The sequence below is a fragment of the Stegastes partitus genome, unplaced genomic scaffold (assembly GCF_000690725.1).
Source record: "Stegastes partitus isolate 25-593 unplaced genomic scaffold, Stegastes_partitus-1.0.2 Scaffold1107, whole genome shotgun sequence".
NCBI classification, from domain to species: domain Eukaryota; kingdom Metazoa; phylum Chordata; class Actinopteri; family Pomacentridae; genus Stegastes; species Stegastes partitus.
This window is the reverse complement of record NW_007578838.1, coordinates 19211-46597: the sequence shown is the minus strand read 5'-3', so window position 1 is coordinate 46597 and position 27387 is coordinate 19211. Positions and strand designations below refer to the sequence as shown.

At 42.8% G+C, this 27387-nt stretch overlaps 2 protein-coding genes across 2 annotated transcripts in view; one reads left to right on the top strand and one right to left on the bottom strand.

The window, feature by feature from the left end:
* Positions 1–6460, top strand: part of chd6 (chromodomain helicase DNA binding protein 6) — a 134174-nt gene extending 127714 nt beyond the window's left edge. Inside the window, exons 46-50 of the mRNA XM_008296166.1 lie at positions 1098–1691; positions 1889–2128; positions 2254–2394; positions 2509–2613; positions 3492–6460. Of these exons, the coding sequence (XP_008294388.1) occupies positions 1098–1691; positions 1889–2128; positions 2254–2394; positions 2509–2613; positions 3492–4688 (2277 nt within the window). The 3' untranslated portion in view covers positions 4689–6460. The remainder of the gene's footprint in view (positions 1–1097; positions 1692–1888; positions 2129–2253; positions 2395–2508; positions 2614–3491) is intronic.
* A 5883-nt stretch (positions 6461–12343) lies between these two features.
* The window catches only part of LOC103367962 (R-spondin-2-like), a gene marked incomplete at its 5' end in the record, with an annotated part of 33670 nt that continues 18626 nt past the window's right edge, over positions 12344–27387 (bottom strand). The window contains one exon of the mRNA XM_008296164.1: positions 12344–14329. Within this exon, the coding sequence (XP_008294386.1) occupies positions 14193–14329 (137 nt within the window). The remainder of the gene's footprint in view (positions 14330–27387) is intronic.

Here is a 27387-nt window from a genome sequence, read left to right as displayed (position 1 = left end):
GCGAGAGGCTCAGTCGGGCCACTAGGGGGCGGCAGGAGGCAGATTTGATTGTGTCCCGTCCTGCAGAAGCCGAAATGGGAGAAAAGAGGAGAAGAAGGTGCTTTTATCAATTAATTTTTTTCGTGCCCCTGGAGGTTGTTGGAACCCTAAAATGATCAAATCAGCCGATCGGGAGCGGCCATGTTGAAATCATGACCTGTAGCATCACGTCGTCGTCGTTTCTCGTCTTTCTTTTTATTTTAACCCAGAAAGAAATCATGTGTGCGACCATCTGTCCAGGGAAAGGGAATGTTCTGTTTTGTATTTTAAAACACAAAAAAGAAAAAAAAAAAAAAAAAAGAGCAAAGAAGAGAGAAAAAACCAGGAAGAGGATGCAAAGTGAGTTTTTTTTTCTTTCTCCTGCTCAGATTAGTTTTAATAGCAGTTCATACTAAGAGTTTCTAAATATGTAAATCTATCGCTGTATATTGCTGTNTGTGAAGATTCTCAGTCATCCAGGTCATGGTTATTCTCGTAGTTTAATCAATCAACAAAATGTCAAACGTGAACAGTTTCAGGTTGGTAGCGCTGGGCACCTCGAGTTCACACCATTGCTTTGTTGCTTATATGTCGAGTTTCCTGTCTCTGTAATGTGTACTGTTGATATTATATATGTGGCTATTAGACGTGGGCAGAGAGTCCTAATGGAAAAGATCAGCATATATAAAGAAAAATCCTGTATTTGAGGGAATAATCGTGTTAATTGACATCCAACACGTAGTCTAATTAGCATCTTTAAATTAAAGGGACTGTTTAAAGATTGATGCACACAACAGTCCAGATGGGTTTGTTTGACTTCATATCTATCCAAGTGAACAAACTGAGGAAGTTTAGCTTCCGATGATAGACAGGTTTAGAGATGTCTGGTGGTTTTACCCAGGTCTGGTTGACAGCCCCACTGTGTTGTGTCTCAGTCCATATGTATGTTTAACAAATCCATCATCTCTCTCCCATTCTTGTCTACCCCTCACCCACCCTGTCCACCCTGACAGTACATGCCGCGGGGCGGCGCTTGCGGGCGCGGAGCTTGGCGCCTCACCTCCTTGCCTCTCTTACAGGAGAGGCTGGTGGCTCCCCCCTTCCTCCCTGAGCTCAAACGAGCGGGAGGTCGGAGGTCTTTCGACTATGAAGCTGCCGCCGTGGCAGCCGCCAAGGTTTTAGCTGGGAAATCTGCATCGTCGTGCCACACTGCTGCTGCTGCCGCCGCAGCCGCCGCCACCAGCTCCGGCGGCGACAAGGTGCCGGTGGTGGCTCCGCCCTCTCACCGCACGGGGGCCTTGTTGATAAACGGCTGGCAAGAAGCAGCCATCGATCTGACCAAGTCTTCGGGAGAAATAAGCACCACGAGCGCCATTGGGACGAATGAAGCCGTGGTCGCGGCGGCGGGAATCGGCCACCACGGTGCCGGCGCGGGCGGCAGCCACAAGCTGCCGCCACCGCCCCCCATCACGGCGCCGCTGCCGGGCTCCGTGGGCATCGACATGGCTGGGATACTGCAGGCCGGCCTCATCCACCCTGTCACAGGACAGATAGTTAACGGGAGCCTGAGGGGAGATGATTCATTGAGGAGGAGGAGAGGGAGGAGGAGAAATGTGGAAGCTCTGTACTCTGAGTTCACCAAGAGCCGAGGACTGCACCTCCCTGAGACACAGGTGGGTGGAGCGAGGAGGGCCTTTACGGCGTAGCGGCAGTTAGAAATGTTGTTTGAGCTTCAGTGTGGAGGAGGAGAGAAACCCAGAGCAATTTGTGGGGGAAATTAAAAAAGTTAATTGCAAAAGATTGGATTTGAGGGGAGAGTCTGTTGCCTGAACGGCTGTGTGTTTGTGTACATGCGTGTGTCCGTCTGCAGGGCCGGGTGGAGGTGATCAGCCACTCCTCCGTCTCCTCGTCCACCTCCTCGCCGTCCCCCTCGCCCTCGGAGCGGCCGGCGGGGCCTCCAACTCCCTCCTCTTCCTCCACTCCCACGCCCACCCAGACGCCGCCTCAGCCGGAGATCGTGGCCATCGACAGGGAGGCGGCCAGCAAAGGTCTGATCGAGTGGCTCAGACAGAACCCGGGCTACAGCATGGATCTGCCGGCGTTCGCTCATGTAAGTCTGACAGTTTGTTTCTTTGTTCTGGTGTAAATCTGTCGTCTCCGCTGAGTTTACTTCTGGACGTGCATCTGAGTGATTTCGTCCTCTTTTTGTTTTTTTTTATTTTTTTCCTGCTGCAGTCCGGAGCAGGTCTGCTGCACGGCTTCGTGGATCGTCCCAAACAGAGGAGGCACCGCTGCAAAGATCCCACCAAGCTGGACATCAACTCCCTGACGGGGGAGGAGAGAGTCCCTGTGGTGCACCGAGGCACAGGACGCAGGGTAGAGAACGCAGTACATATACACTCAATTCTTCTACAGCCATAAAATTCACTTCAGTTGGATTTTTAAAAAAAAATCTTGAACGTGAGTTGATGGCGTTCTCTTCCTCCACAGCTCGGTGGCGCTATGGCTCCTGCTATCAAGGAGCTGTCCAGGTGGCTGGATGCAAACTCGGAGTACTACGTGGCTCCAGACTGGGCTGACGTGGTCAAACACTCTGTGAGTATCAAACACGCAGGATCGTCAACATAAAAATAGATTTTTTCCCTCACTGTGGCCTCATTTTTCACAAAGTCCTGCACCTATATGAAAACAGATCAACCATGAAGAAGGAGAGAGAACTCAGAAATCTCCACTGTGCTGTTTGACAGGTAGAATGACATAAATCCTGAAAAAGGAAAAAAATAAAACTGGTGTCAACATGTGACCAGATGTGTTACCTTCACTAGAAAAATGGTGGCTCTGTCTTCTATAAATATTCTACTACTGACATATTACATTTGCTTCCATAGTTTTAGTTTATTTGTGGCAATTTTCCAACAATAATAAAAGTTTTTAATCAAGATTTGGTCCATATTCCTGGTTCTTCCTGTTTTGGGTTTTGTTTTGTTTTTTGTTTTTTTCCAGGTTTCTTGCTCTATAGATGGTGTAATTTGAAAAAATAAATAAATTGCCTTCTAAACTTGAAGGCACATTGTCACATCCTCTAAAACTTCAAACCTGCCAGCAGGTCTTGAAAGATGTGTTTTCCTTTTTTAATTTTTTTTAAATCACCAGAATTACACCATTTTGGAGAGATGAAAACTGAGAAAATAGAAGATTTGTTAGATTTCGTCTTTCAACTACTTCTGTCAGAAAAAAATGACAAAGTGTCAGCTTAAGATGTTGGACATGTTTTTAGAGATTCTGTAAAATATTCAAAGAAATTCAGCTTTTGGTTTTCTTTTACTATTCATGTCATTCTAACTTTGTCGTGCTGCACAGAGGAGATTCCTGAGTTCTCTCTCCTTCTTCATGGTTCTGTTTCCATCGAGGTGCAGGAAAATGTGACAGGAACAAAAACCACCCAGAAACCTCACACTGTCCTCCTCCTGCAGGGTTTCCTCCCTGAGGGGAAGTTCTCTCGGATCCTGACTGAACCTGTCAACAGAGATCCAGGCTCTCGGCGCCGCGGACGTCGTCCTCGCAGCGAGATGCCGAAGCCCCTCCTGTCCGTGTCCGACTCGTCGTCGTCCGGCCTCGGCCCGCCGCTCTTCATGAACGGCGGTTTGATCGGCAGCATGGACTCCATGGTGGCCATGCAGAACCTCCGCGGCGGCATTCCCGGGATTCCCATCTCCGGCATCATGGCAGCCGGATTCCCTCACGGTTTCTCGGCGGCCGTCACGGCGGGGGCGGCCGGAGCGTCGGCGGAAGACGCCAAGAACGGGCTGAGTATGTTACCCATGATGCTCCACGGTATCCCGCACCCCCACGGCGCCGCCATCCCTCAGCACGCCTTGTTCAGCGTCGGCACCATGATGGCGCACACGGCGCCGCCGCCTCCTCCTCAACCCACGTCCTCTTCCTCCTCCACCTCTGCTTCCTCTTCACTGTCAGCCGCCAAGGTCACCACGACGACCGCGCCATCCACATCCGAGGCGGCCAGCCCGTCATCGACGACGCCCGCCGAGAGGGAGGGCGCCGCCGACAAGGAGAGGAGCCGCGAGGAGAAGGGAGTGGCGGAGGGCGGCAAGCGAGTGGTGGCAGCGGAGGCAGCGGCCATCATCACCTCCACCAGCAGGGCCCACCTGGGCGCCGCCCACCTGGGGGCCGGCACCGGCAGCCATCTTACCTTCAACCCCTTCCTGATCCCCGGCATGTCCCACGGCCTGCTGTACCCGCACATGTTCCTGCCCCACGGCGGCATCATGGCGCTGCCCGCCATGCCGCCCGGCTCCGTGGACGGCTCGCCGGGCAGCCCGAAGAGGAGGCGGAAGAGAGGGAGGGAGGAGGGGGAGAGAGAGGAGGAGAGGGGGGAGAAGGCGGCGGCGGCGGCGACGACATCATCGGGAGACGCGGAGGAAAGTACAGTTAAGGCCTCGTCGCCTCCCTCCGTCGCCTCTACCTCAGAGCCGCCTCCCACCGAGGAGCTCCAAGGAGACGACGGACCCTCGGAGCAGCAGGAACCGGACTCCAATAACCACAGCGAGGGAGCGGCGGCGGCGGCGGCGACAGCAGAAAACGAGGAGCCGACAGAGGAGGAGGAGGAGAAGCAGGACGCTGAGGAGCAGAGACAGACGGAGGAGGCATAGAGGAACGAACCACTCGCTGCCTCCGGTGTTGCTTCCTTTTGGAGCAACAGTGTAAAGTTTGTGCCGTGTCTGTCAGTCAATGTCCATGTAAAGACTTTTATTATGATGATGACTAATGATAACGATGATTATATTCAACTTGGTCATGTTTATATACCAGGACCCCACCAACCCACCCACCCACCTTCTCCTCCTCCTTCCCCTCATTGTATACAACAACAACAACAACAGCAGCAACAAAAAAAAAAGAGAAAACTAGTGTAAGAAATGATCTCTGTGTTCTTTCCCCTTCATTCTGCATCATGACTGAGTTGGACGGGACGTTTCTCAACACGCTCCACAGACGACAAAACCGAGGAGCGACGTTTCAAATGATCCAAGATGGTCTTTCTTTTTATTTTGTTGTTGTTTATTTGTTTGGTTTTTTTCCAAGTTTCTGGACATGCAGCTTTGGTTTCCAAGGATTACCGGGAAGTTGCAGCGAACCTGTCGGAGGCGGTGGAGGCTAAATTTGTCGAGCAACAGCACTTGTTCTGACGCTAAATTGAGAGATTTCTTTTATTATTATTTTTGGATTATATCTGTGCAATGTTCAAACACCTGCTAGCTACGTACCAGCGTGACACTAAAACGCCTTTTTTTTTTAATTTTATTTTTTCCTGACAGAAAACACTGGTGAGCATGAACTAAATATGCAAGCGCCACTGTCTGACAGCAGGCCGGAGACATTTCAGTGTAGCCCTTCAATAAAACAAAGTACTTTTAGTGCGTTTAAATGCAGTCAAACCAGTAAGAAAAAACAAATTAGCCTCTATTAGTTTTATACCGACTGAAATAAACAAATTGTGACTGTAATATATCAACTTAAAGGTCAAAAAAAAGGTGAGGTTTAGTGAATCCCAGGCATGAATGTTAAATTTTTAGCCACTTTTATTCTAATAATTTTATTCTTATCGATGCCATCGCTGCAATAACTCCTCCCGTTCTGCACACTAGAAGATGTTTTTGCTTTTTTAGCAAAAGAACAATCATGAGATTCATTTGTCGTCACTTTTTTTTTTTTAAACTCAAAGCCACAAAGTCACTTTTAAAGATTCCCCACCTTCAACACACAAAAAGGAACGGGAACGCGAGAGGCTCAGTCGGGCCACTAGGGGGCGGCAGGAGGCAGATTTGATTGTGTCCCGTCCTGCAGAAGCCGAAATGGGAGAAAAGAGGAGAAGAAGGTGCTTTTATCAATTAATTTTTTTCGTGCCCCTGGAGGTTGTTGGAACCCTAAAATGATCAAATCAGCCGATCGGGAGCGGCCATGTTGAAATCATGACCTGTAGCATCACGTCGTCGTCGTTTCTCGTCTTTCTTTTTATTTTAACCCAGAAAGAAATCATGTGTGCGACCATCTGTCCAGGGAAAGGGAATGTTCTGTTTTGTATTTTAAAACACAAAAAAGAAAAAAAAAAAAAAAAAAGAGCAAAGAAGAGAGAAAAAACCAGGAAGAGGATGCAAAGTGAGTTTTTTTTTCTTTCTCCTGCTCAGATTAGTTTTAATAGCAGTTCATACTAAGAGTTTCTAAATATGTAAATCTATCGCTGTATATTGCTGTCTTTTTTTTTTGTTTTTTTTAAAGTGCACCATTTATTTCCTTTCTGTCGTTTGATTTCTCCGTTTAGGGGAAAATACTTGACACATTGCGAGTGTTTTTATTTTTTTGGTTTGGTCCCAGTGTTTTCTGTATCGAACAGACCGTACTGTACATTAAATGGATGCAAGTCGCTGGTTTTATTCAGTCTTTTCGCAACAACAGGGTGTGTATTTCCGGGGTTCAGACGTTTCCGTTGATGTTACGTGCAACTTCATGTTTTTTTTTTTCGTGTGTGTTTTCATACATGAAAACATTATTTTTGCACAATGTCTTTTTCGTGAACTTGTCTTTTTTTTTTTTCCTTTCCGTTAAATGTGTGTGTGAGAGTGTGTGTGTGTGTGTGTGGTAATGGGAGGAAGTGTTTGTGTGCATGCATGCGCACACGTCGTGGATCTACTTCTGTCTCGTCCTTACAGGTCACATTTCTTGTCGGGAAAAAAAAAAAAACACGAAAAAAAACACGAAACACATAGTTGTTGCCTTGTCACAGGTTTGTGGCTACATATAATTTATTATCCTTTTTTTTTTTTGCTTTGCCAAACTTTTACCAAATATGACATTCTCTTTTTTCTCTCTCTTAGTTTCATTATGTATTCAAAGTTTTAAAAAACAAAAACAAAAAAATGCCTTATTTAGCGAGTTGTTTTTTTTTCGTGTCGTTGTTCTGTTGCGTCTCGGTAGCGGGACGTGTTACCGTGTTTGTTGTTTTTAACGCGTACACAGCCTTTGGTGATGTGCATTATCTTCAAAGCCAACAGTAACGGAAGGTACCGCTGTTCAAATCACTACGTTAATTCGTACGAAAAAGGAAAAAAAAGAGTCAATCAGTTTTCCCTCAAAGCACAAATGGAGAGTTAACAAAAGAGGAAAAAAACAAAAAAGTGACTGTTTGCTTACCAGTGCCTCTAAAATTACGTCTTTCCTTTGATTTTCTTTCTTGTTATTTGTTTTGTTTGTTTGTTTTTATTGGTGAAACTCACTTGCACACTACTTCACATTTCCACGGTGACGTCAACCTTCGGAAAGCGGTTTTAAAATGAAGCGCCGTGCTGGTTCTAAGAGGGAGGTTCTGGCGTTTCTTCAGTCTGGATCACGAAAAAGTTCACATTTTAAATCTTAAGACGCACATATGAGTTACTCCTATAAAGAAAAACCCCAAATATATGCGTATTTAAGCTTTACCTTTTATATTTTCAACATTTTTAGAGTTACAGCCTTGAAATAAAATCGATTTTAAGCCTTTTTTTGGTATTTTTTCCATCATTTTTCATACTTTCATGAGTACAGAAGACAGACACGTGGGGCGTTTTTAAAGAATTTTTATTTAAGTATTTCTGGGTTCCTTTTGTTAGAACACATTTTAATATTTTGGGTTCTGGATGGTTATTCGAACAGAGCAGCACGTTCCAAGTTTTCCAGCTTGAGATTTGGGAAACTTCTGATGTTTTTTCAACCAAACAAATTCATCCAGAATGAAAATAAACATTAGCTGCAGCTCTGATTTTAATGCTGCCGGACGAAACTCTAAAACTAGTATTGAAGGACCCTTAAAGAACCACATAAAGAACATGAGTTTTCAATCTTATATCGATTTTGAGCATCAGTATTATGGGATGAGTCGTAGTTTTAACAGTAGTCATAGAAACAATCATTGTTTTCCTGGATGTGTTCCTGTTTTCTGATGATTCAACAGAGAAACCGTTAAACAGAGCACTTTGGGTAAACGTCGGAGGCTCGTGTGTGGTGTTGGATGGTCAGAACAAGTTCTAGACGATGACATTTCCTTATTTTTACCAACATTTGATACCAGAATCAACTCAGTTTCACTCTGTGGCAAAACAATGTTCTGAAATACGCACATTTTGACATGTGGGAAATGTCAAATTTGGGATTCCGACAGTTTCAAAAGAGACTTAAATGTGTTTTTCAATCCTGTAAATTATCGAAAAGTAGTTATAAAGTTGTGAGGCTCAGAAACAATTGAAAAGTGTGAAATTTCAACCCACCCGTCAGTACTTCAGGGGCCTTTAACTCAGAAAACATTCACAGCATGAAGGTAAAAACTTTGCACAACTTCATTAAATATACTGAAGTTATTGTCGATAAAAAAAAATTGCTGATTCTGGGGAAGTCTGGTTGATTTTATGCAGATTTTATTGACTGTAAATGGCCTAAACGCTGCCCCCTAGTGGCTCTTTGGGCTACTGCAGCAGCTACTTTCTAGTATTTTGCTCCAAATTGATGCTGCGAGCCGTGATCAGCGCCACTCTCGCCTACGTTTGGTTTTATCAAAGGAACAAAACAAATGTTGAGAAACGTCAGAACTTCCCTCCTGAGGATTCACGTCGTCAACGCGCACACATCCAGTCCGAGTATCTGCGATTCCGAAAATCAGAATCAGCTGAATCATGTGAGGGTTTTAGACTCGTAGTTGCACATCGTCGTAGTTTTTATTTTATTTTTTTTACCGGCTTGTTTTTAAAAACTCGCAACAAACTGCAGTATGTGACCACAGCGATGGATCCGTGTCGTCTCTTCACGTCGCCTTCTTCGACACTGTTCGGTTTCTCTTCTCACTGAAGTCCGTTTGTTTTTTTTTTTTTAACTTAAAACGGTCACCTCAAAATGTTTATCTCTTCTCATAAACGATGTATTTATTGTACAGTTCTCGTCTCTATGTCGTCGTTGTCTCACGACCGCTCAACGGCTGCTCGTTTTCTTTTTTGGTTCACGTGGAAGTTAAAACTGCTTTTCATCACCCGCTCGATCTGGGTTTTATACGTCGGAGTTACACGGTGAAGAGTTTGTGGGATGAATCCTCTTTGTTTCCTTTACGTAGCCACCGTAGCTTGAAGCAGTCTTTGGGATTGTTGTGCTAGAAAAGAATATCAATAATCTGGATTTAGGTGACTTTTTAACTCCAAATCGTGAAACAAAGCGAGTTTTTTTTTCGTCTCTTGACAGAGAAAACGACTGAAATGAGGTGTTTCTGGAAGAAACGTTTACGGTTACAGCTCCTGGGAGGATTTATTTGATGCTTCTTCTTGTTTTCTTGGCATCTTTCTGTCAGAATTACCAAATTAAAACGTCCACAAACGCAGATCGATGACTCACTGAATCAAAGGACAGATGCTGGATGTTATTTGACTTTTTTTTTTCTCATTTTGTCAGCGATTTGTTCGACTTGCAACCAAACCATCACCTGAACACGAGTTAGTCTGAGAAGTTTCGACTTGTGTGCATCAACACCAGCTACACACTTTATGGCTTTATTTATTTCAAACCTGCAAGACGCTGATCCCCTGTCAACTCATTTACTTACAGATCACCTTTTTATGTTACGTACCTTAAAAATAGGAACAAAAGCTCGGTCATGCGACGGCCTCAGAACTCAAACAAGCTCGAAACGCACCCAAAAGAAAAGGAGTCAAACCGGATTTTAATCAAACTCTGTCCCGTTCAGCCTATTTTTGCCTTGTAAAGTCAATCTCGACAACAGAACAGCTGAGAACTCTTCGTGCCAAGATGCGGTTTTCACTCTCGATTTACCGCCGGCTGGTTTCACAGACGCTCCAGTGTTTTTCTTGGCAGAAGGTGCAAACGTATAATACGAGTCGCAGCGTTCGCGATAATCGGACGGCGTGAAACCTGCAGTTCCCACGTACAGTGCAGAGCGTTCGACCTCGTGTTCGAAGCTGAATTACCTTTAGTTAAAGCTACCACGGCATTCGTTAGAGTCACACTTTCCTTGAATTTTAATTTATTGTGTTTATCGAGAGGCATGCTGAAGAGGAAACCGTTGATAAAAGAATTTTAAAAAAGCAGCTTTAACTTAAAATAAACAACTGATTTATTTACTAAAGTACGACAAACTGTGAAGGATTGCAGGTTCGGTCAGAATATCAAAGCTCCGCCACCTTCGTCGTGTCTGTGAAACCACCCGCCGACGTCATTTGACCCTCCACGGCTCCCGTACTCGCATCACCCAACCAAGTGCAATGAAACTCACAAGGATGCTCTTTGAGAAACTGAGACCCGGTCATTAATAAGTTATGTGGTGGGGTTTTTATCTTTTATTTTTATTTTATTTCCGTTTGGGTTTTTTTTTTTTTCTTATTTGTAACTATAGCTCTCTGTATTCCCATGTGGACCAATCTCATGAGTCAAAACATGGTATGTGTGATCTTTTATTGTGCAATAAAAGATGACTTTCAACTTTCCTTTGTCCGCGGTGAGTAATTCATTGACCCTAAAAACGTGGAGATTTGAGCTTGACGTCTCGATTTGTGTGTCAGATTGCAGGTGTGTCGAGCGCGGCGGCCTTCTGCGCGGTGCATGCTGGGAAAAGCTGCAGCGGCGCCGGAACGGATTCAAGGTATCCAGCAGCTCACACACGTTAGATGTCAAGAAAATATGTGAAATATGGTGCAAAAAGAAGTAAATTAAGAAAAACAAACAAATGGTGCAGGTACAGTTTAAGTAAAGAGGTATTAAAAAGTAGAAATGCAGTAAAAAATAATAAGTATGCAGACGGAGAGTGTAGTTAAGCAGTTGAAATCTGAAAATACAATACGTGTTGGACCTCTTACTTAATCGAAGTACCAAATCTGCACAAGTCAGTCCTGTTTTCATAATTTTACTTACAAGTAGTGGCTGATAGCGTTAGCATTGGCACGTCGAAGCACATATGCAGGAAAATGTTTTAGCAGGAATATAATTCATGCATTAAATTGTGCTGTTTTTTTAATCATCTGCTGGTTCGTCAACTCTATAATATTCAGAATTGATTTGTTGATTATGTCTTGCGTCAATGTGAATCAGCAAAGAGCTCGACTGGAGTTTTAAAAAAAATAGTCTTTCTGTCTGAAATGTGTGGAAAAGGTCCAATAAAGCAAAAATCAACCTCAATCTTCTTACTGGATGCAGCGGTTGAGTAACTTGCGGTGGCGTGCACTCAGCCGGAACAAATTAGAAAAATATTTGCCAACAAAGATTTATGTCCGCACATCCTGTTTGTTCGCCGAGCGCCTCTTCTTTGGCCACGTTTGAGGCTCTCGAATGTTCCGGGACGTCTCAAAAACATGAGAACCAAACTGTGTGTCATGATGTCAAAATATACATTTATTGAAACATACATTCACGTTTTGGAATAAAAAATCCCATTTCGTCCTCGAAAATATCGATAAATATAAAATTGACCGAAGCTAGCCATTAAAACCTTTTTATCAGCTCTGGAGAGGAAAAAAAAAAAAAAGAAGGAACACCCACATCTTCAGTCGCGCTACACCTTCACAGAAAGATAAGATAGAAAATACTAGCGTTTGATCTACACGTCGTCTCCGCTGTCCTTTTCATTTAAACAGCATGTTTGTATTGGAAAAAACATGTCAACTACATCCTGAAGATGTGATTTAAATGCAAAGTGTGAAGTTCAATTGTGTGGGAATTCCTTCTTTTTTTTTTTTTTTTTTTACGGACGTACGCTTTTGGGAAACACGATACAATCAGTGATTTCAAACAACCACCTGCTTTACTGAGATGATTTCAAGGCTGTGACTTTTTCAGCTTTTATTCTTCTTTGGCGTCTCGTATTAAGACTCACAGGAAGCAAATCACCAGAATAAGGACTTGAGTTGTTGCTAAACTCCTTTCTTACGCTGAGGACGGTTCCCAGCCGAGTGGCAGCCATGACAGGAGGTGGTCGAATTCTCAAAATTAAGGATGTTTACAATTAATTGTTGTTAATAATTTAACCGATTGAAAATATATTAAGTAATGAGGCTGAAGACGACGGACATGCGTGTCAAAAAATTTATTTCACATCAGCTGTAGTACCTGGTTGTTCCACCAGGCGGAGCCACTTGATCTGAGGACTGTATGAGCAGTTCTGTGTTGAGCAGCATGTAGAGGACGCTGCAGTTTCAGGTTCCTTGTTCGTCATCAACTCGATAACACAGTGACCGCTTGTTTACTCCAAATAGTCGCTGGCTGTTTTTTTATTTTTTTATTTTTATTTTTTTTTAGCCCACCGACACTAACAAAAAAAGAACCTTTGTACTGTTTTGTTTCGAAATAACCTTGAAATTCATATCTTAATTGGTAAAAAGTACTATTTGGGTGGAATAAACCTTCAGAATCGTAGCTCTTTTGTTAGAAAGTAGTATTTTGGTGGGACTAAACCTTAAAAACCACAACTTGTTACTTGAAACTGGTATCTGGGTAGACTAAACCCTTAAAACTCGTACTTGGACAAAATGTAGTACTTCAGCGTCTTTGAGCGTTCGGAAAAGCACTTTTTACATAAAATGTATTATTATTTTACTTAAGCAGAATAAACCTTTAAACCTGTTAGCCCTCAGACAAAAAAATAAGATTTCAGGTTGAATAAACTTTAAGAATAAATCTTAAAACCTATAAATACTTGGACAGAAAGTAGTATTTTGGGTGAAAATAAACTTTTGAAAATCTAAATACTTAGACAAAAAGTGATACTTTAAGAGGAATAAATCTTAAAACCTGTAAGTACTTGAACAGATGGTAGTATTTGGAGTTTAATAAATCTTTAAAACTATAAATACTTAGATAGAAAGTAGCATTTTTGTTAAATAAACCTTTAAACCTGCAAGTACTTGAACAGAAAGTACTGTGTGGGCAGAAAAAGTCTTCCAACCTGTAAACACTTGGACGGACAGTCGTGTTTTTGGGTGGAATAAACCTTTAAAACTATAACTACTTGGACAGAAAGTGATACTTTGGGAAGAATCAATCTTAAGACCTGTAAGTACTTGGACAGATTGTAGTAGTTTTGTAGAATAAACCTTCAAACCTGTAAGTACTCAGACAGGAAGTACTGTTTAGGAGGAATACATCTTCAAACTTGTACATACTTGTACAGATAGTGGTATTTAAACTATGAATACTTGGACAGAAAATGGTATTTTTGGTCAAATGGACCTTTAAAAAAAAAATACAAAATTGTAGTATTTTGGGTGGAATAAACCTTTAAACCCAGAAGTCGTCATAAACAAGGGTCCTAGGAGTGTGGTCCTGAAACTGCAGCTTCATACATGACGTTGCTTGTGTTGGTAAACAGAGAGCATCATGGGAGTTTAGCTAGCAGTGGGTATCTTTGATAAAACTTTGGCTTCATTTGTTTAGAAAACAATATTCATTCTTGTGTCTGTTGGATACGGTACTGTTGGTACGTTGGACACGGATCCATCCGCTATGAAAGAAAAGGAGATAATTAATAGAATTCTTTGTGGCTGAAACGTCGAGCGTGACGCATCATCCGCAGCAGAAGTCGCATTCTTTATTTTTGTCTTTTCGTCTGTCCTCGTAAATTCTCCTTCACATCTTTCCTTCACCTCATGACATTTTTCATTAGGGTAAAAGAAAAAAAAGACGAGTTCAGGAAGTGAAAAGTACTTTTTTTTTTTTGATAATTCGACCACAACCTACGACTCCCAGGTGACTCATCTCTTTATAAAGCCGACTATAAATACTGAGAGAACCGTCACAGGTGACAAAATCACACCAGATGAGTTCTGGAAACGTCAGAGAAGTCACTCCTTATGATTTAATTGAAACTTTATAAACTCTCAGACGTCCGTTGGTGGCGGATGAAGGGAGGCTTATTTATCGGCTACCGCAGAGTTGCAACACTTTCTCGGTGGGAACGTTTGACTCATCGCTCGCATGCGTCACGGCAGAAGAATCTCTTCCTGCGAGTGTCTACCGACGTTTCCAGTAAACCAGATCGTGGCGAGCGGCGGTTTTAAGTGAAGCTCTGGCCAATTGGAAGCAACGGTTCGGGGACAGATTTCGGCGTTTAGGCGTCTGGCGGAGCGTCGGTCTCTTCTTCAGGGGTCTCGGTGGTCGACGGCGGCGGCGTCTGTTGTTCCGTTCGCCGAGCTTCCAGCGCCGTCGCTGGCGAGCAGCCGTAGTCGTTTCCTTTCCCTCTTTCTTCCGAGCCCTCCTTTTTTATTCTTTCTTCTTTCTGACAGAGAGATAAGAAGCAAAGTGAAAACACTAAATAATGCAAACATTTTTTCAGTTTTTTCGGCTGGCAGCTCATTTCGTTCGATGCGCATCTGTGTTTCATTTCAGCCGCATACTTTGTGTTATCGTGTCTTTAAACCACCTCACCTCCACTGCACATGTTGTGTACGAGCACAGTGCGGCTGGATGCCTTCGGTTTAATCTCTAAATGAGCTGGAGACGGACAGCAAACGGGAGGATTCAGTTTAATTAATGCATGTGAATTTGTGTGTCATTTGTTGGATGAATCGGCTTTCACAAATTCATCATCAGGTTCTCATCAGTTCTGTTCCTGCATCACAACATCTACAAAGAGTTAATTAAGTTCTGATACTTTACAAAAACGTGCAAATGCCACAAAAATTCATTTTATACATTTTTTTTCTAAATGACAGTCCCATTCATACTTGGAGAAAAGCTCATTTTAACCCTTTGAACCCCCAAAACCCGTCAGGCAGCTTTAAAAGTCATGTGGTTTTTATACATCTCTAAAATTACACCTTTTATTTGAGCAACAAAACTAAAAACTGGAATGATTGGTTGGATTTCAACTTACTTTCAGTCTTTCAACTACTCATCTGTCAAACGTTCCTTCTATTAAAAATATAAAAATTACTAGAGCTGTCCAATAACATCGCCTCACCGATATAATCGGCCCGATATTGGCATAAAAATATAATATCTGTCAATATCGTTATTGCTTTTGCCTGGAATGAAAACCGATAATATAATGCCTGGATGTTGTCGACATTTGCGTGATGTGTTAATTCCACGACAGGAGATGTGTGATTTTACCTAATATTAGTTGAATAGCCCACATATATCGGTATCAGTTGATATCGGAATCGGCAATTGAGAGTTGGACAATATCGGACATCCCTAATCTTTACCTTAAAAATGCGATATTTTTCCAAAATCACTTGTCGCAATTTTTAAAAAATCACCAAAACATAAGCAGTTTGAGCTCACCAGATTCTGTAAAAACAGAAAAATGTCCTACTTTTCACTGCAACTGTGAAGCCATTTGGCGTCTAAGTTGTGGAAAAACTGTTGTGCCACAAAAATTCAGCATGTTTTAATGTGCTTCCACACATTAAACACGCAAGCAGGAAAATGTGTGTAGTGTTTAGAATCACAAATTTTTATTTGTTCTTTCTTTATGATTGTATGGTGTTATAACTTTGTCATACTGCATAAGAAGACATCTTTCTTCTTCTAGTCATGGTTGTTCTGTTTCCATCGAGGTGCAGGATTTTATATTAAAGTATAAACTGAACCTAGGAGGAGAAAAAAAACCTAGAAACTGTTGTCAGGGCTCAGAGGGTCGATGCATGCTATCTGCAGGAGGTGGTTCGAGGTTTGAGGAGTCTTTATCATCCCCGTGGGGTGATTTGCAGCCCACAACGAGACAATGATGACTAAATAAAACAGAATGTAGATCTCCTTTTTCAGCAGAGCAGTGGCAGCAGGGATGAAATAATAGATGTGTTTACTTCCTTTAACTTTAAAAGTCAACAGTTTGGTCAGGGTTTCCCAAACTCCCGTCTGGAACCGTACTGGTAGCAATCCGTTATAACAGCGCTACCAGTCAAAACTCCAAAGAGCTTCGTGTCTTGTGACGAATGTTTGGCTTCTTTCGGGTTCGTTGGGCTTCAGGATCAGATGATTGGAGGAAACTTCGTCTCTCTTGGTTGTTTTTGGTCTCAAAGTCGAATGCACAGTGATTCCTTCTCCATGCCTTGAATCTTCCCGACAACATGTTTCACTGCCGGTTTGTTTGTGTATTTACACTCAGCGCCATAACTCTCTACTACCTCCGATTTGCTATGAATCAGAACCTTTTTCCATCATCCACTGTGACGTATTTGGTCCCGTTTTGCTTCCACTGCACAGACTTTGAGACCAATTGAATGTTGCCTGAACTGAGAGTCTCGCCGCGACACGTCTTGTGCAGAAAGATGCGGTTCAGAGTAGCCCATGAAAAGCCGTATTTACAAATCCGCCGACTTCCATCCTCGTGTCTTCACCGGATTCCTCTGCAAACCAGCTTCTAAATAAAACTGTCATCGGTGGCTTCTTCTGTCCGACAGCGTCCGACGTCTTTGCCACACTTCTGTTATCAGTCAGTTCAGAACTGTGATCGCCTCACACTGGAATCTGATGTTGGCCACATTTTAAAAATACGGTGAGCGGCCAAGCTACAGGAATAAATCCAACCTCACTGCGCTGCATCAGCTTCCACTCTAACATCCCATAAAGCCCCATTAAACTGTCTGTGTAGATTCTCAGTCATCCTGGTCGTGGTATTCCCAAGAGCTTCAGGTGAAAGCAGCTATTCTTGGTCTCATCCGAGATTCCTCATCAGTCGTTTAGATGTGACGAAGCTTCTTGGATGACGGTGCAGCATCCTTATTCTGAAGCTCTCTGGACTGTCTTGACTCGGTTCAAGGACGTCGAGGCTCTCTTGATGGTACAGCGGTAGACCTGAGTGATGCTCAAACAGCTGCACCTCAGAAATGACCTCCTCTGTGCACAAGAAAAGAAGAACCTTGGGGTCAGTTTCTCTAATTTCCTCCGTCAATTGTTGACATTTCAACCAAAGATGGAGGAAGAATGTGCAAAGCCGCACAAAAGATATGTTTTCACGCTCCGTTAATGTAGTTCAGGTGTGTGGGGAAAAAAAAACTCTGATTGTGGTCCAGGATAATTACTGTGAAGCATTATGTGAACTGCTGCGTAGTTCTGCTGCTTGACGGTCCGTACGGAGTCCAGACCTGACAAGTGTCAGTAAAATATTCTCTGTGATGTATCGCTGCTTTGACAGGGGAATTTTGGCCTCAGAACCCTTCTCGGTGCTCCTCGCAGATCTGAAGTGTTGTCTGTTGTGAACACAGATACACCAGAATTTATGTGTGTTTTTTTTTTTTTTAAAGCCAGCAGACTTTAAACTTCAGTGGATCTGAACTCAATGAACAAACGTTTTGATATTTCATAATACATCCTGACATATCAGGGTAAAACCTAACCGTATATCTCATATAGCTGTCTTACGCTATTAGAGGAGGTTTTTAGCCCCGATAGAAAATGTGGTTTTGATGTTCAGCGAAAGGGGAGCAGAGCATCAGTATTTTTGGCTTCAGTTTAAAAGTGGAATCATTTTCTGTAATATACAGCGCTGATGTTGATTTAGAGGTTGGTTGGACATCAGAGAGTAAAAACAAATGCACTCAGAGAGGCAGGAAAGAAAGAAGAAGAAAAGAGGCGAACCGAACAACTTATTCTTCTAATTACACCCGAGTCCCGAAATGACTAAAATGTGTAATCGCTAAGTTGGTCCGCGGAGCAAAATCAGATCAGTTTCACGATGACAGCTGTAAAATTGTGAGATGCCTACTTTTGTTTTCTATTTGCCTGCATAGACGCACCCAGAAAACTGGAGTTCGGACCGTTCGCTTTCATTTTATGTTTGCATTTTAAGTCGCTTTTACCCTCCATTTACAGTCACTGTCTGCTTTCGTTTATGCTGCAGCGCTACTTGGTGAAGGCCAGGCACCAGAAGTGATTGGTTTGCTTTAGGGAACGATCAGGATTTGGGTTTAAAATTAGGGATTTCCCGATCTCTGTCATTTGATATTTAGTGTATGTCAGCACCGAGTCCCAGTGCCAGACCATATTCCTGCAAGACAAACATTTCAAGTACATTAAAGTTGTGAAATCAATCCTGTGTTTATGCTGGAAAACTGAAAAGCTCTGCAATGCATTAAGAAGTAAAAGGGCAGTTCTGCATCCAGTCTGTTTATCTCATGTAGGTGGTAGGATGCTATCTGAAATGCAGTGTGGAGAGGATATAAGACGGAAAAAACCTGTATTTAATAAAATATACGCCACAACCTTTTGGTCAGACCATGTTGTAGATCCGCTGTAGTACCTGGTTGTACCACCAGGTGGAGCCTCTTATTGTTTAGTGCTGTAGAGACCAGAGGAAGTGGTCACTCAGACTACAGGCAGTTCATGTTGGCAACTAGAGAGCATTATGGGGGTTTAGCTTGTAAAGGGACACCATGACAAAGACTTCTATGAGGCTAAATGACCTCCAAAGTGTCCCATCGCAATTCGCGCTCTTAATTTCTGAAATCTTCTTTGCAGTCGATGTAAAATAGAGATCATGTTACTAATTACTGTTGTTGGCCCCAATGTAAGCTCTTCTCCTGATCTATGACGTTGGCTCAGGACGGTTTAAATGCATCAAATGGTGACGACAAAGCTCCGATTGTCTTGCCAGGGTACTGAGTCCGCCTCAAGAAAGGCCCCTAAAAACATCTCACAACCTTACAGCCTTTTCATGAGCCTGAATCATAAGATAGAAACGACTGAGTTTGGTCTCCAGCAGCCAAACGTCCATCACCAGCTACTCAGAGCCATCGACAGTCAGGCTTCAAGCAGGAATCTTGTTGTCGTCTTTGACTCGGCACTGAAGTAAAACAAAGAACAACAGATTACCTCTATTACTGATGCATTTTGGAAACTGTTTCCCGTCGACTCAGGAAGTTGAAGCAGCGCTTTCGGGCTGCCGTCCACCGACAGGAAAACGAGCAGGACTTCATGAACCGAGCGGCGGATCCATCGCGCTTCGCAGCCGGTAGCAGGAGGAGCGTTTTACTGCTTTGGGGAAACGTGGATCCAATTAAACGGCAGCACATTCTGGAAGTAAACATCGCAGCGTCTGTACACGAGACGGAGATGAAGAGAGTTTTGGCTTCTAGAACGCAACGACGATCCTGAACACACGTCAGAATCCGCCGTGGACTTAAAACCAGAGCAGCGAGCCGGAGGTTTCGCCCTCAGAGACGTGGAGCGGGTGAAGTTTGGGTTCAGAGTCGCTCCAGGAAGTCTCGGTGAAAGATCGTGACGATGGTTGGAAGAAATCAAACCAAACCAAAGCCTCGTTTAACCAAACCGTCAGAGCTGAAGTAGGAGGCGCCACAGAAATGGAAACTAGATTCTGATCGCTTACAGCCCGAGTCCTCGTGTAAGAATAAGACGTCTGAACAAACAGCATTTAGATGTCTTCCATTAGTGTTTGTATTTAAATCTCCCAGCAGCCGGGGAACCATTAAAACCAAACAATAAACTGAAAATAACCGTCTCATTAAATAGTTTGTAGTCTTCGTTTTTCACTTTAATTAAGGCTGCTAAAGCTACGAATAATGTGGGGCTCATATGTATATAACGGTTTATTCCAGTATTATTCCCGTTAGCTCCGCTTTCGGTTACGTTCTGCACATTTGGAGGCTGTTAATACTGTTAATAAACATGTTCCTGCTTAGTGGGAACCCAAGTGAAATCAAAAAATGTGCAAAAAAAAGTCTGCTTGTCAAATCACAGTGTTGGCGTTTCTTTTTTAAATACAGTGAGAAACCGATGAAAGATCCGTTCTGTGATTCAGCTGCAACTTAGATTCTGATGGCCCTTCTTCATGTTTAATGAAGGCTAATATCAAAAATATATTTACAGTAATTCATTTTAATGGTATGATCTGTTCAATAAATAAGACGTATTTGCTCAACTTTAATTTGCACGTGTTTTAGGGGCATTTTTATGTCATAAAATGTGGACATTTCCTGGTTATTTTAAATGTTATTTTACATCAGACATATAAACTCAGTCTATGCTTTTAATTTTATTGATATTTTTTTGAAATTAAAACAAAATGTGTGGGGGAAAAAATGTGAAAACAAAGAGAAGAAATTCTCGAAAATTACTGATTTTTTCCTCCATAGTGCAGCGATGCAACAATTGGGTCCTCAGGCTTGAGGTGCCACAAATCAAATATTATTTAAATTTTTTTACTATCAAAACACATTATTTATTTATTTCTGTCAGGTTGCTTTAACCCCAGCGAGCTCTCTGGAAAGATTCTCGGTTTTGCTTAATTCCTGCAGCTGAAGACTTTATCAGGTAAAACCAACTCTGGGTTTCTCTTCTCGTCACTTTACTCTTAAATTGAGCTGAATTTCTGTGCAAGTTCCTGCATCGGCTTGAAAAAAAAAGCGATGTTGGGAAAAAACACAAAGGGTTCAACAAGAATTACGACTCCTCTCTGTCTCTTTCTTTCTTTCCATCTCATTCCATCCAGAACATGTGGACGGACACCGAGCGCATGATTACAGAGATAAAGAAAACACAGATGCTGCTTTTACGGCGCACGAGTTCACGTCCATCAATCTGCCGGCTGCCTTCGCACGGCTCTGCAGCGGCGGCGCGGTGTTCGAGGACGCATCGCTTTCGGGCGTTACCGAAAAAAAAAAGTCTTAGACGTCTTTGAAGCTGGAGGTGGGTCCCTGAACGCCTCTCACGCGTTGCTCTGTTTACTTGTTTGCGGCTCACGTCAAACACCAGAGTGATGAGGCGGATGTTTACGCGAGGCCTCGTCTTCTCTCGCTTACAGGAAGTTGCGCGGTGCCACGCTGTCATCTGCCCTTCATTAGTAATGAGAGACCTTCCTCATCGGGTTCTTAAATCCCCTCCTGTCTCCTCTCCTCAAACTCTTCCTAAAATCAATCAGTTCCTCCTCGTTTTTTTTTTGTTTTTTTTCCGTCTCCGTGCCCTCGCTCTCGCCTTTCCCTCCCTGGAATCGCTGCCTAATCTGTCCTTCATTAGCGACGCTGTCACAACGGTTCGGGTTCTGGATGCCGCGCTGATGATCAGGAATTAAGACAGGCTGTCCTGAAATGCCTCCGGACTTCCTCTGACTGTGTACGCTGACGTAGAAGTGCGCCGCAACACTTGGCGGACCTGAGTGCGTGACGATGTGCTGCACATTTGCTCTTTCCAAGTTTCGTGCACCAGCCTCCCCGATGGTTCTGTTTATCGATGAGAATCTATATGAGTTCCTCAGCGTTGAGGAAACCACTAATTCTGGACAAATTGAAGAAACGCAGCCTTGAACTTCACCCTCGTTGTGCCGTCGAACCCTTCGGCCAACAAACTTCCTTCTGTTGGAGCATCAGGGCGGAAAACCTGCCACATTTTCCTCCAACCCAGTTCTTGTGTTTTCATGCGGAGGTGAGTCACTTTGCTGCAGATAATTAAGGCCACTTCTCACTCAGCAGACTTCTTTAGACTACCAAAGGATTCTTTCAAAAACCTCCAACCAGAGTGAAGATCTGCAAATCCTCCGTTTATGTGTCTGAACGTGGACATCAATAACCAGGTTTTAGGTTTAGAGACGTCACTACATGTGACAAAATATGTTCTTAAGTCACATATGCGACCTGCGTTTACATTCGGAAACAGTGTGGACGCCCTCAGAACTATGTTGTCTCTGGTCCAGGCCGCTCCACGTACAAGACCACAGGAGAAGGATGACGTTATTTTACGACGTCAAGAGATGGAAGCTCACTCTGATTGGATAGGATTTGGGGAACTACTGCCACCTAAAGGTTTGGCAAAGGTTTGGTTTTATAAAACCCCGCTATGTGTGGACAAGGTCTTAATATGATGAACATCTTCTAGTTTTGTAGGAAGTGCCACTCATCTCCTGCACTCGGTTTTCTGTTTTTCTGTTGGCCATGATATGTTGGCACATTCTTCTTGACGCTGATCGGTCACCTTGTGTTTAGATTCTTTGCACATTCTTGCGACAGTTTAAGATTTTAAGATGAAACTGTCGCTTCTTCAGCTGCTTTTTAATGGGACTCCAAAAGCAAGTTTTCCTTCACGACTTTTCCACAACTATTTTGACGTTAATTAAAACAGAAGATATGAAGTTTGTTTGAGAAATGTCTAAAAAAAAACGTGCAAAGTGCTGCATGTGTTCATATCAGTTGTTCTCTTCATTTGTACATCCATGCGTCCACACGTCAGGAGTTTTCTGTTGTGAGAGCCAGAAAATCTTCATTGTGCAGAAGCAGGTGACTCAGGGTTGATCAGTGACGCCAATTTATTTTGTGAAATTTGACTGGATGCTTTGATTTGCCGTCAAACTGTGAAAGACAACATGTTTTGTCTTATCAAGCTGTGAAAAAAATGAAATTGACAATATTATTATTGTCATTTATTTCCAAGATCAAACCAAAGTGACGCGCTGCTTGGAAGACGACTAAATGTGTTTCAGTGTCAAATCAAATGACACAAAACAGCCAGACGACGTCCAGCTGACTGACAGAGCGATGAAGAAGAAGAAGTGGCAGGTTTGCTTCTTAATCACGCTGATTTCTGCCGTCTTGATCAGGATTCTTGTCAGCGTTCACCATCTGCAGATGGTCCAGCTGTTCTGTTGCCTTTTGTCTCAGAGCTGGTTTTAGGATCTCACCATGTGTTTTAGAACCCTCTGAATCCCCAAACCTGCTTCAGGTTTAAAAGGCACGTCGTCTTCCAAGAACATTAATAAATGTCATCATTAAAATTGCACCATTGATCACCCAGAACTTCTAAACATAACCGACAGAGTAATCAGAATCAGCTTTAATGGTAAAGTAGGTACACAACATACAAGGAATGTGGTTTCAGCTGTTGGCGTCGCCCTAGAAATGAGCAAGTAATTATAGAAGAGGAAAATAAAGTCAAATAACAATAGAGAGAGAAAAATTTAATTAATAAAATAAGATAATCCGATAATCATCTGTGACCAAGTATAAGCTTAAAATCCTGACATTTATTCAAAATCGCTTTATCCTGCATTTAAAAATTCACCAAGAATAAACCATTTGCTCCGGTCAGATTCTGTAAAAAACAAAAAATTCTGCGCTTCTCGTCGCAACCGTAAAATCAAGACTGACTCAGCTGAGATTAACTGTCACGTGGGAAAAATTCAGAAACTTTTCTAGTGAACTGCAGGCAGTGTTTTACACAGAGCAGAGAGAAGACAAGTTTGGAAACAGCTAAAATGTTTGATTATTTTATTTTTCTCTCATTCTAACTGTGCTGTGAGTTCTGTCTCCTCGTCGTCACGGTTGTTCTGTTTCCATAGAGGTGCAGGACTTTAAATTGCTGTGAAAAATGAGTCCACAGTGAGAGAAAATGTGACAGGAGCAAAAAAAAAACCAGACCAGAAGCTGCTCTTTAGTGACTAAATCGTGGATCTTTTAACCTTTCTTAACGCTTCTCGCATCTCTTTTGTTGCTGTTCGATATTAAAGCCTCCTGTTCGACCTCCTCCTTCTACCGCTGATTTAAAAACACATTTCTACCTCTTAGCAATCAAACAACCACACTGATATTGAACATGTTGTTGTGTGTTTGGATCAGCTGCACTGTTACCGACTCATCAGGAGATTCAGAAAAACACCTGATTTATGCAAACTCACGTCTTCAGACTCTAATACGAGCACAAAGCTCCGCTCCCCGTCCGCTACAAAAGGTGTCTTTTCGACTTTTTGTGTCTCAAACACACACAAAAAACCACCAACAAACGGAGACGGCGAACCAGATGAGCTGCACCCGGGATGTCATGAGAGCGAACCATCCCTCAACCATCTTAAGTGAATCAAGCTCGGCGCTGGAAAGCTGCCCTGCTCATCACATAACAGCCCAACCGCAGGCAGACTTCACACGCAAACACAAATGCTGTTGCGCTCCGTTTATGCTCTAAGACGCTCAACGCGCGACCACATCACACGGTCCGGGATGGCGGCGTCGCCTCGGTCCACTCTCCTGTCCGGCAGACTCTTAGATGCCAGTTCGCCGCCGACCTGCGAGCGCCGAGCCGAGGCTTTGAATCAGAATAACACGCTAAATTTCATTTCACGGGCGCCCTGCGGTGTTTTTTTTCTGATAAATTACATTTCCTGAGAAAAAGAGGAAAAATGTGTCGCCGAAGTTCACCGAGAGCAAACCTGCTTTCTGTTATTTGATGTCGTATAAACGGGGTCCATACGATTATTAGACACTAAATATATACAGTTCTGATTGTTTCTCAGGGTTGCTTTCTGCCCACAAAGTCAAAACGAAACATGGAAACTCAGTCATCAGTTTTTTTGCGCCACATTTCTTGAATAAAAGCTCTTGGTTCTGTTAAATCACAGTTTGTCTTTAATGGAGCCAAATCTGAATGTTTTCAACCTACTTTTTCATCCTCAATTTAAAGTTTTAATTGTTAAAATCACTTTTTTTTTAGTGCTTAATGTATATTTGTTATATTTTTTATACATATATTTGGCTTGCTTTAATCCTTGGGAGGTCAAACACTGATGCCTAGATTCACTGTAGATCCACCAGTTAATCGATGAAGCATGTTTTTGTTACGGGAAGCATCCAAACACCCAGAAAATCCAATGCAATCGCATGCAAACTCCTCAGAAATGCACCAGTTCAAACCCAAACCTTGTTGCTGTGAGGTGACCATGCACCATCTGTTTATACAGTTATATAATTCATACAAAGCATAGAAGTAAACAGTTGTTCTGCACTGAATTTCCAACATTTCCAGGTGGTCAAGGTTGAAACTACAACAGGATACTGTGTTGAATCGGCACAAAATGGCTAAAAGTCTGTTTGATGAGGAACTTATTGGGTCAGTTTCTGTTATTTTCGATAGCAGAGCTGCTCCACTGTCTCCAGTTTCATTCAAAGTTTACTTTTTTGTCCTTTGGGACCCATTTTAATGCATGTTCACATCTGAAAACTTTTGCAATTTCATCCTCAAAATGACTTCCTACAGTGGAAACCATTTTAATGGTTCAATATCTCCAGAAATAAAACGCCCAGAGCCATGAAATGTGGTGAGGACACAGATAGCATGTGTTCCAGCAGATCTAAACGATTAAATTAGTCCATCAGAGGCCAAATTTTCTATTTATTGGCCCTTGAAAATGGAAAAATGTGCCAGTGTTTCAATCCAGGGTGGTGTTGGTTCCCCAGAGAGTCCCTGTAAGTGTATTTATATGGATGTATCCATGTTTGCTACTAGAAATACAGCATTTGGTCGACACTTTACCAACTTTTGAGGCTCTAACATCAGTAGAATCTGATGTGTGGAAAGTATGGCAGGACAAAGTTCCATTCTTTTTTTGACAAGACGCTGACATGGAACACATTACAGAGTGAATATTACGACAAAGGAACACAATGAAATGGTGTTTGGGAATTTCTACAAAAATGGAACGTGAATCCACTGTGAGATGACTCTTTGAGTACAGCATTGAATACTTTTAATGGTGTGTTTAAACATACTGATGTGTAGTAAAGGTACTGATGTGTGTTGGATGATCATCATTTTCTCTATTCATGTTCGTTAAGGCAAAATGAGCCTCATATGTTGGCAAATTTCAACATGAAGACAAAATGGAAGCAGCCTATAACTTTGCACATATAACAACATATACACCCAATGAACACCATTTTTTATGGTCCTGGGCATGAGTCTGCAAATACCAAAAAACTAGAACCTCGTCTTGTCATACTTTCCAATACTTTGAAATTCTACTGATTTTAGAGCCTCAAAAGTTGGTGAAATGTCGACCCAAGACTGTATTTTAGTAGGAAACATGGATGCATCCATATATTTTCACTTTCAGGAACTTTCTGGGGGCACAGTTCACCATTCTGACATGTCAAAATGACACAAAAGTGCAACCTTGGCTTGCCATTCTTGCCACACATCAAATTCTACCGATGTTAGAGGCCTCCGAAGTCTGTGAAATGTTGACCAAAGACTTTATTTTTAGAAGGAAATATGGATACGTCCATATATATATACACTCACAGAAACGTTATATGTCCCCAATACCAGCCTGGTTTGGAAAACGTTGCATTTTCGGTGATTTTTAAGGACAAATAATTAAAGATTTGCCTTCTGCCTGATTACAAAAGTCCTAGATTCCACAATAATTCTCGAAATTCAGCCAAAAATCTTTTACAGGCCTTAGTTTTGTGGCCCAAACAACCAACCCCTGAACTCCAAACACAATCTGACATGATGCAGCAACATGTTTGTTGGATTTCTTCTGGTTAAAGATGCTACATTCCCAACAATCAGCGCCATTCAGACAATAATGCATGACAATTGCACGCATTTTGGTCGACACCTGCGGTCTTCACCAAGAAAGGTTGCTCTGAAAAGGCAAGTCTTTTTTTTTAAGAACTGACATTTTAAAAGATGCTCGTATCGACGTGCGGTCAAACTGTCCACATCGGTTACTCAGACGACTCTGAGACTGTCCTCGCTGTTTGGTCAAATCCTTAAACAACCCACGTTTAGATCTTATTTACAACATTTTGATGTAGCAAATTAGAAAAACATGTTTTCGAAGTTTAGTTTTGGAGAGCGATGACACACATTCTGTTCTGTCATGTCGGTGTAAGGACTTACTTTTGAGCGCTTTATGGTATAATGTTCGCTTCGATTGTATTTTGTAAGACGAGGAAGAGTCATGGGCAAGAGAGAGAGATGAACTCCGACCCTTTAAATGCAGATAACATCTCAATGGGATGTGGCCACGTCTCAGAGGGCTAAAATTTACCAAACAAAGACGGAAAGGAAGAGGATTTTTTTCACCGAAACGCCGGCGTTATCCTCTTGAGCCGCGCTGACTCCTTGCACAACACAGAGTTACGCTCAGAACCACATGTTGCGGTGGAAGAAAAGCAGAACTGTACATCGGCATAACGGATGATAAATCAGCGTGAAGTCATAAGCAGCGTGGAGCCATGTGGGCGCGCACACATCCTGGGAACGGTGGAGTCAACCGTCGGCTTCGTACGCAAACACACATCGCGACGCGAACACGGCGCAGCAACGGAGCGGAAAGACTACACAAACAACCTGGTAGACCGTTGTACGCTCGAACGCTGGCTGGAAACATCGAGGAGGGAAATGTTTGTCTCCAGACGCTCCACAAAAAGTCTGACAGTCTGGTGGCCAACGGCAGCAGATGGGCATCAAACCACTGGATGCAGAGTTGCGTGGACAGATCTGATACGAAGACGCATTTACTGGAGTCTACAGCGATGCAAGTGTCTCTCTGGGACTGTTTGGAGGCAAGCCAGTGTTTTCGACAATGACAATGCAAAATGTAAG